This window comes from Salvelinus sp. IW2-2015, linkage group LG32 (assembly GCF_002910315.2).
Source record: "Salvelinus sp. IW2-2015 linkage group LG32, ASM291031v2, whole genome shotgun sequence".
Lineage (NCBI taxonomy): Eukaryota > Metazoa > Chordata > Actinopteri > Salmoniformes > Salmonidae > Salvelinus > Salvelinus sp. IW2-2015.
The window spans coordinates 23281730-23291092 of record NC_036871.1 but is presented as its reverse complement, the minus strand read 5'-3'; the positions used below and the strand labels follow the sequence as shown (position 1 = coordinate 23291092).

At 43.6% G+C, this 9363-nt stretch overlaps 1 protein-coding gene across 1 annotated transcript; it reads right to left on the bottom strand.

The window, feature by feature from the left end:
- Positions 1-5200: 5200 nt before the first annotated feature.
- On the bottom strand, positions 5201-9321 carry LOC111956356 (C-C chemokine receptor type 3). The gene is made up of 2 exons (XM_023976815.1): positions 9193-9321; positions 5201-7340 (listed from the first exon to the last, which is right to left on the bottom strand). Exon 2 carries the CDS (start codon positions 7320-7322, stop codon positions 6213-6215), a length of 1110 nt encoding a protein of 369 aa, XP_023832583.1. The 5' UTR covers positions 7323-7340; positions 9193-9321; the 3' UTR covers positions 5201-6212.
- Positions 9322-9363: the final 42 nt, after the last annotated feature.

The window sequence follows — 9363 nt, the reverse complement described above, 5'->3', positions numbered from 1 at the left end:
GTGGCTACTTTGAAGAATCTCAAATATAAAATATATTTTGATTTGTTTAACACTTTTTTGGTTACTACATGATTCCATATGTGTTATTTCATAGTTTTGATGTCTTCACTATTTTTTACAATGTAGAAAATAGTAAAAATAAAGAAAAACTCTTGAATGAGTAGATGTTCTAAAACTTTTGACTGGTAGTGTACATGTAGGTAGAGTTAAAGTGACTATGCATATATTATAAACAGAGAGTAGTAGCAGCGTAAAAGAGGGGTCTGCGTAGCACTTTGATTAGCTGTTCAGGAGTCTTAAGGCTTGGGGGTAGAAGCTGTTAAGAAGCCTTTTTGGACCTCGACTTGGCGCTCTGGTACCGTTTGCCATGTGGTAGCAGAGAGAACAGTCTATGACTAGGGTGGCTGGGATCTTTGACAATTTTTAGGGCCTTCCTCTGACACCGCCTGATATAGAGGTCGTAGATGGCAGGAAGCTTGGCCCCAGTGATGTATTGGGCCGTACGCACTACCCTCTGTAGTGCCTTGCGGTCGGAGGCTGAGCAGTTGTCATACCAGGCAGTCAGGATGCTCTTGGTGGTGCAGCTGTAGAACCTTTTGAGGATCTGAGGACCCATGCCAAGTCTTTTCAGTCTCCTGAGGGGGAATAGGCTTTGTCGTGCCCTCTTCACGACTGTCTTAGTGTGTTTGGACCATGATAGTTTGTTGGTGATGTGGACACCAAGGTACTTGAAGCTCTCAACCTGCTCCACTGCAGCCCCATCGATGAGAATGGGGGCGTCCTCGTTCCTCCTTTTCCTGTAGTCCACAATCATCTCCTTTGTCTTGATCACGTTGAGGGAGAGGTTGTTTCCCTGGCACCACACAACCAGGTATCTGACCTCCTCCCTATAGGCTGTCTCATCATTGTCGGTGATTAGGCCTACCACCGTCGTGTCATCGGCAAACGTGATGATGGWGTTGGAGTCGTGCCTGGCCATGTAGTCATGGGTGAGTAGGAGTACAGGAGGGGACTGACGACGCAACCCTGAGGGGTCCCGTGTTGAGGATCAGCGTGGCGGATGTGTTGTTACCTACCCTTACCACCTGCGGGCGGCCCCTCAGGAAGTCCAGGATCCAGTTGCAGAGGGAGGTGTTTAGTCCCAGGGTCCTTAGATTAGTGATGAGCTTTGAGGGCACTATGGTGAGCTGTAGTCAATAAATAGCATTCTCACATTGGTGTTCCTTTTGTCCAAGTGGGAAAGGGCAGTGTTGAGTGCAATAGAGATTGCATCATCTGTGGATTTGTTGGTGCGGCATGCAAATTGGAGTGGGTCTGGGGTTTCTGGGATAATGGTGTTGATGTGAGCCATGACTAGCCTTTCAAAGCACTTCATGGCTACAGACGTGAGTGCTACGGGTCGGTAGTCATTTAGGCTATGTTACCTTAGTGTTCTTGGGGACAGGGACTATGGTGGTCTGCTTGAAATATGTAGGTATTACAGACTCAGTCAGGGATCGTTTGAAAATGTCAGTGAAGACACTTGCCAGTTGGTCAGCGCATGCTCGGAGTACACGTCCTGGTAATCCGTCTGGCCCTGCGACACTGTGAATGTTGACCTGTTTAAAGGTCTTAAGCACATCTTCTACGGAGAGCGTGATCACACAGTCATCCGGAACAGCTGGTGCTCTTATGCAACAGCGCCACTTCAACCTCAGAAGGCTGAAGAAATTTGGCTTGTCACGAAAAACCCTGACAAACTTTTACAGATGCACAATTGAGAGCATCCTGTTGGGCTGTATCATTGCCTGGTATGGCAACTGCACCGCCCTCAACCGCAAGGCTCTCCAGAGGGTGGTGCGCAATGCATCACCGGGGGCAAACTACCTGCCCTCCAGGACACCTACAGCACCCGATGTCACAGGAAGGCCAAAAAGATCATCAAGGACAACAACTGCCCGAGCCACTGCCTGTTCACCCAGCTAACATCCAGAAGGCGTGGTCAGTACAGATGCATCAAAGCTGGGACCGAGAGACTGAAAAACAGCTTCTATCTCAAGGTCATCAGACTGCTTAACAGCAATCACTAACTCAGAGAGGCTGCTGCCTACATAGAGACTCACTAGTCACATTAAACAATGCCACTTTAATAAAGTTTACATATCTTACATTACTCATGTCATATTTAAATAGTGTATCTTATACCATCTATTGCATCTTGCCTATGCCGATTGGCCATCGCTCATCCATATGTTTATATTAACATATTCTTATTCCATCCCTTTAGATTTGTCTGTATTAGGTAGTTGTTGGGGAATTGTTAGATTACTTGTTAGATATTACTGCACTGTCGGAACTAGAAGCACAARCATTTTGCTACACTTTTCGCTAACCATGTGTATGTGACCAATAGAATTTGATTTGATTTGATCAACTGTAGCCTACTGCTAACAACTACAGCTGCAGGTAGCCTAGAGAAGACTACGCGCTCTGATCCTCTCTGGCCAGGGGAAACGAAGAGGTAATGTCATGTATTTATAGCCTAAACTGTGTATTTATAGCCTAAAATAGGCCTATTTATTTGTGTTAAGAGAAAATGTGAACGTGATCAAATTGGTTTTATATTCAAACTTTGGATGGCCAGGCAAAATTAATGATTGTAATTAATCAATCAAGACAATAGTGATGACATACTGTGTGAGTCACTTCTTAATACAAATGCAAAGGCCTACCTGATGCAACCCTGCATAAAGCAAACTCAGCCCTTTAAGTACTATTGTCCAATTGCAGTTGTTGCCCATTTTATTTTAAACCATATGACCTGATTAAAAAAACTCTGGTCCCATCGTAGCCCATATAAAACCATTTTACAGCTGATTTATTACTATGTCAGACCCTCCAACTAGGGTCCAGATTTTACCTGGTTAGGTTAGCCCAGTGGTTCTCAAACCTCTACTCAGGGACCCCCAGACGTTTCAAAATGCAATTTTAGCCCTGAACTACTTCACCTGATTCACCTAATCAAGGGTTAGTTGACAAGTTGAATCTGGTGTGCTAGTTTTGGAATATATCAAATACATGAACCGGCTGGGAGTCCCCAAAGAGTGGTTTGAGAACTACTGGGTTAGCCTACCAGATCAGGAAAAACTCTGGGTCCCAGGAAAACGTAGTATATCAGTAACTCAAAATGTTTACTTACTTATCTAAAAATGTCAACTTAGTGTCTAGATATTTTTAGATAGTTTCTCGAAATTTTGACTTGCGTATCTCGACATTTTTAGATAGTATCTCGAAATATTTCGGGAATGGGCTTCCATACCTTTGAGTATCAATTATAGACCATGGGCTACTAGAGATTGTGAAACCTTGGAGACTGAAATCATTGATAAATTAAATTCTTTAGTAGTCCTATGTGTCACTTTTTAATGAAGCTATAGTTCCTCTGTGTTATGTTTCCTTTGTACTGTGATGAATAGTGCCACCATGAGCCCATTAAGTGTTGCATCACCCTCCTTGAGACCTAAAGTAACTTGTGCTTCTGACATTCACAGAAGCCTGTTTACCTCCGCCATCTGAATGCTGGCTTTCGCTTGCTTTCTTGCACTGTGACTGCTACACTCACACTTTTTTTTTTAAAGGAGGCTCTGTTTGTAAAGTCAGTTTAAGCATTTAATTTTTTTTTAACCTTTTTAACTAGGCTACTATTTACTAGTTAAGAACAAATTCTCAGGTTCAGGACAACAGATTTTTACCTTGTCAGCTCAAGGATTTGACCTTGCAATTACTAGTACAACACTCTAACCACTAGGCTACCTGCCGCCCAATCATCTGGTAAATGTCTGGTAAACAATTTCACTGAAGAATGATTTTGTAATATTGTTAGGGCTGGTTTCTCGGAACACAGATTAAGCCTAGTCCTAGACTAAAAACATGTTCAATGGAGAACCTTCATTGAACATGCTTTTTAGTCCAGGGCTACACTGTTAGAAAAATTGTTTCTATCTGTAACCTAAAAGGGTTCTTCGGCTGTCCCCATAGGAGAACCAATTGAAGAACCCTTTTGGGTTCCATGTACAACTTTTTCCACAGAGAGTTCTATATGGAACCCAAAACGGTTCTACATAGAACCAAAAATAGTTATTCTATGGGGAGAACCCTTTTGAATCCTTTTTTTCTAAGACTGTAGGCTTAATCTCTGTCCGGGCAAACCGTCCCTAAATGTTAAGTAAAGTGAAATACACTGCTCAAAAAAATAAAGGGAACACTTAAACAAAACAATGTAACTCCAAGTCAATCACACTTCTGTGAAATCAAACTGTCCACTTAGGAAGCAACACTGATTGACAATACATTTCACATGCTGTTGTGCAAATGGAATAGACAAAAGGTGGAAATTATAGGCAATTAGCAAGACACCCCCAATAAAGGAATGGTTCTGCAGGTGGTGACCACAGACCACTTCTCAGTTCCTATGCTTCCTGGCTGATGTTTTGGTCACTTTTGAATGCTGGCGGTGCTTTCACTCTAGTGGTAGCATGAGACGGAGTCTACAACCCACACAAGTGGCTCAGGTAGTGCAGTTCATCCAGGATGGCACATCAATGCGAGCTGTGGCAAGAAGGTTTGCTGTGTCTGTCAGCGTAGTGTCCAGAGCATGGAGGCGCTACCAGGAGACAGGCCAGTACATCAGGAGACGTGGAGGAGGCCGTAGGAGGGCAACAACCCAGCAGCAGGACCGCTACCTCCGCCTTTGTGCAAGGAGGTGCACTGCCAGAGCCCTGCAAAATGACCTCCTGCAGGCCACAAATGTGCATGTGTCATATGGTCTCACAAGGGGTCTGAGGATCTCATCTCAGTGTTGCTTCCTAAGTGGACAGTTTGATTTCACAGAAGTGTGAAACACTTGGAGTTACATTGTGTTGTTTAAGTGTTCCCTTTATTTTTTTGAGCAGTGTATAAATAATAGGATGACCAACAGGATGCTCTCCAACCAGTTTCTGAGAAGAGAAGTGTGAGTAGGGGAGGTCTGAGTAATACCAAGAACAGGCTGCTCTGAAAATAGCTATATTGAATACATTGTTGGTTTTCTTTCACCATAGTTATGGCAACTAGAATATGGTATGATAGGCCTACAGTACATAGAGTATGATAGAGCATATAATATGCATCTCTCTCAACAGGTAGACCGATATTCAGTTGCTCAACATTCAGAGCCACAAGGCACAAATATATTTTTTATTTTATCAACAATTTAATGCAGATAGTAACATCTCAAGTTCCTGAAGCAAATAAAATGTACACTTTATTTTATAGAATCAAATGATTTAAAATGTAATTTGTATTGTAACTTACAATTTAGCAACAAATGTTGAGTACATCAAATCAGAAGCAAAACTACACATAATTGTAATTGCATGTACACATTGAGTTGTGCTGAAATTCCCTGAGAACATTAACATAAAACCCTTCTCAAAGCATGCAAACAAAGTTAAACATCATGGAAAACATATACCTTATCAGGCATCTTGTACATCATTTACAAACCATATCAACAGTTTGTCCTCTGTAGCTCAACCTGGTAGAGCATGACACTTCCAACGCCAGGATTGTGGATTCAACTTCTGGGACCACCCATATGTGAAATGTATGCAAGCATGACTGTAAGTCACTTTGGATAAAAGTGTCTGCTAAATKGCATGTTTTTGACCTGGCAGGAGCTCACCAGAGCTACTGTAAGTACCGGCATCTAAAATGTTCTACTGCTTGAGCTCCTGTTCCTCTTATAGAATATTAACTCAAGGGGCCTCCTGAGTGATGCAGCCATATAAGGCATTGCATCGCAATGCTTCAGGCGTCACTACAGTCCTGGGTTTGATCGCAGGCTGTGTCACAACCGGCCCTGACCGGTTGTGGGCGGCGCACRAGGGCGGCGCACATAGGGCGGCGCACAATTGGCCATCTGATTTAGGGGAGATATTGGCTGGGATCTTCAGATGAGCTGTGTTTCCTCCGACATATTGGTACAGCCGGGTTAAGGAGCGCAGTTTGGCGGGTCATGTTTCGGAGGAGGCATGACTCGACCTTCGCCTCTCCCGAGCACGTTGGGGAGTTGCAGCAAGGAGACAAGATTGTAATTAAAAAGGGGGTAAAAAAAAGAATATTAGCTCAAAAGTATTGTGGAGATCCTGCACCTAAATTTAAACAGTACCGGCACCCAAAATGGGTACCGGAACCTATACTCTGGTTTGAAGACCAGTTCCTTTCTCATATTCATACATGGTATGTGGACTTTTCTGAGAAGTTCTTCTACTGTTGCTACTTTGGCTAGTCAGTATATGTCTCTTCAGACATGGGATGCGCTTTGCAAGTAGTTTCCTGAAATGACTCTGAAACTTTTTCCCAACAAACGTGTAAAAGACAGGGCTCACACAACAGTAGAGGTATGCTATATTCCTAGTGACATACAGAGCGTAGTTAAGCACTTCAGAACACGGCTCAGAATCATCACTGGTGGAGATCTGGAGGGCTATCAACAGCATTACAACATTGTATGGGGTCCAGCACACAAAAAACGTGAATATAATCACGAAAATCAGCTTGACTGCCCTGCACTTCCCTCTCATCTGGGTTGACATGATTCGGACCATGATTCTAACATAGCAGTACATGATCATAGCCAAGGGAAACAGGAAGAAGATCACAAACTGCTGATAGTAACCAACCAGCTGCCAACCAGCTGGCAGCTGCCAACCAGCTGCCTCACAAAGGTGTCCGTCACGAGGATCCTTCCGGACATTGTATAGAACCAACTCCTTGACACTGGCCAGCAGGCTGATACACCACACGACTGCCGAGGAGACACAGGCGTAGATCTTCCTCCTCCATTTGGCAGCGTTGATGGCATGGACCACAGCCAGGTACCGGTCAAAGGTCATGAGAGTGAGGAAGAGGATGGAGCTGTAGAATCCTATGAAGTACACGCTACCCACTAGCTTGCACATGACCGGGCCAAAGATCCACCCATAGAAGTGGTACACGGCCCAGAAGGGCAAACTGGAGGCGAACAGCAGGTCAGAGATGACCAGGTTGAGGAGGAAGATGTTGGTGATGGAAGTGAGCTTCTCGTATTTGTAAATAATGCACAGAACCAGCACATTCCCAGTGATGCTCAGCAGGAAATTGATGGTGTACAATATTGGAGTGAACTGGGCTCCAAATTTGTTCACATCAGCTGTGGCACAAAGATTCACCTGTTTATCCACAACATAGATGGGGTCTGTGTAGTTATAATCCATGTCATTTTCATCGCTGAACAAAGCCAAGAAGTCTTTGTACTCCGCCATGGTTGTCAGTCTCTTAACCTGTTTAAAAGTTGAAAATATGTTTTATTTTCTGGTCTGCTATTATTAGTATTTGCAGATTGCAAGATAAACAGGTAGTTACACACTATTTAGCACACTATTTAGCTTTCATTTCTTTAATAAAATTAAGTAAATACCAGAAACTACTCATTTTAACTACTTAACTTCTCAGTAAATACCCTACAATCTGCAAGTGGACTGTATACAGTGGGGAGAACAAGTATTTGATACACTGCCGATTTTGCAGGTTTTCCTACTTACAAAGCATGTAGAGGTCTGTAATTTTTATCATAGGTACACTTCAACTGTGAGAGACGGAATCTAAAACAAAAATCCAGAAAATCACATTGTATGATTTTTAAGTAATTAATTAGCATTTTATTGCATGACATAAGTATTTGATCACCTACCAACCAGTAAGAATTCCGGCTTCTTCATCAAGAAACGCTGTTAGTTTTTCTTTAAGAAGCCCTCCTGTTCTCCACTCATTACCTGTATTAACTGCACCTGTTGAACTCGTTACCTGTATAAAAGACACTGTCCACACACTCAATCAAACAGACTCCAACCTCTCCACAATGGCCAAGACCAGAGAGCTGTGTAAGGACATCAGGGATAAAATTGTAGACCTGCACAAGGCTGGGATGGGCTACAGGACAATAGGCAAGCAGCTTGGTGAGAAGGCAACAACTGTTGGTGCAATTATTAGAAAATAGAAGAAAATAGAAGAAGTTCAAGATGATGGTCAATCACCGTCGGCTGGGGCTCCATGCAAGATCTCACCTCATGGGCATCAATGATCATGAGGAAGGTGAGGGATCAGCCCAGAACTACACGGCAGGACCTGGTCAATGACCTGAAGAGAGCTGGGACCACAGTCTCAAAGAAAACCATTAGTAACACACTACGCCGTCATGGATTAAAATCCTGCAGCGCACACAAGGTCCCCTGCTCAAGCAGGCGCATGTCCAGGCCCGTCTGAAGTTTGCCAATGACCATCTGGATGATCCAGAGGAGGAATGGGAGAAGGTCATGTGGTCTGATGATTCAAAAATAGAGCTTTTTGGTCTAAACTCCACTCGCCGTGTTTGGAGGAAGAAGAAGGATGAGTACAACCCCAAGAACACCATCCCAACCGTGAAGCATGGAGGTGGAAACATCATTCTTTGGGGATGCTTTTCTGCAAAGGGGACAGGACGACTGCACCGTATTGAGGGGAGGATGGATGGGGCCATGTATTGCGAGATCTTAGCCAACAACCTCCTTCCCTCAGTAAGAGCATTGATGATGGGTCGTGGCTGGGTCTTCCAGCATGACAACGACCCGAAACACATAGCCAGGGCAACTAAGGAGTGGCTCCGTAAGAGGTATCTCAAGGTCCTGGAGTGGCCTAGCCAGTCTCCAGACCTGAACCCAATAGAAAATCTTTGGAGGGAGCTGAAAGTCCGTATTGCCCAGCGACAGCCCCGAAACCAGAAGGATCTGGAGAAGGTCTGTATGGAGGAGTGGGCCAAAATCCCTGCTGCAGTGTGGCAAACCTGGTCAAGAACTACAGGAAACGTATGATCTCTGTAATTGCAAACAAAGGATTCTGTAGCCAAATATTAAGTTCTGCTTTTCTGATGTATCAAATACTTATGTCATGCAATAAAATGCTAATTAATTACTTAAAAATCATACAATGTGATTTTCGGGATTTTTGTTTTAGATTCCGTCTCTCACAGTTGAAGTGTACCTATGATAAAAATTACAGACCTCTACATGCTTTGTAAGTAGGAAAATCTGCAAAATCGGCAGTGTATCAAATACTTGTTCTCCCCACTGTACTTAAAGCGATTCTTTAACAACTTACCAGTGTGACTTTTCTAGGTCCTGGTGTTGTGATTGTCAGAAAGGAAGTGTGGTTTTCCTGTTAAAGTGTCAATGCTAGTATAGTAGGTTGAAGCTTTGTGTGCGAGAGGTGTTGGTCCTGCTAGAGATATGTGATCTACTCCAGCCTAAGAGCCTCCCAAACAAGGGGCTG

Excerpts from the sequence above, each read along its gene's own strand:
- LOC111956356 (XM_023976815.1), bottom strand. The coding sequence starts at position 7,322 with ATGGCGGAGTACAAAGACTTCTTGGCTTTGTTCAGCGATGAAAATGAC.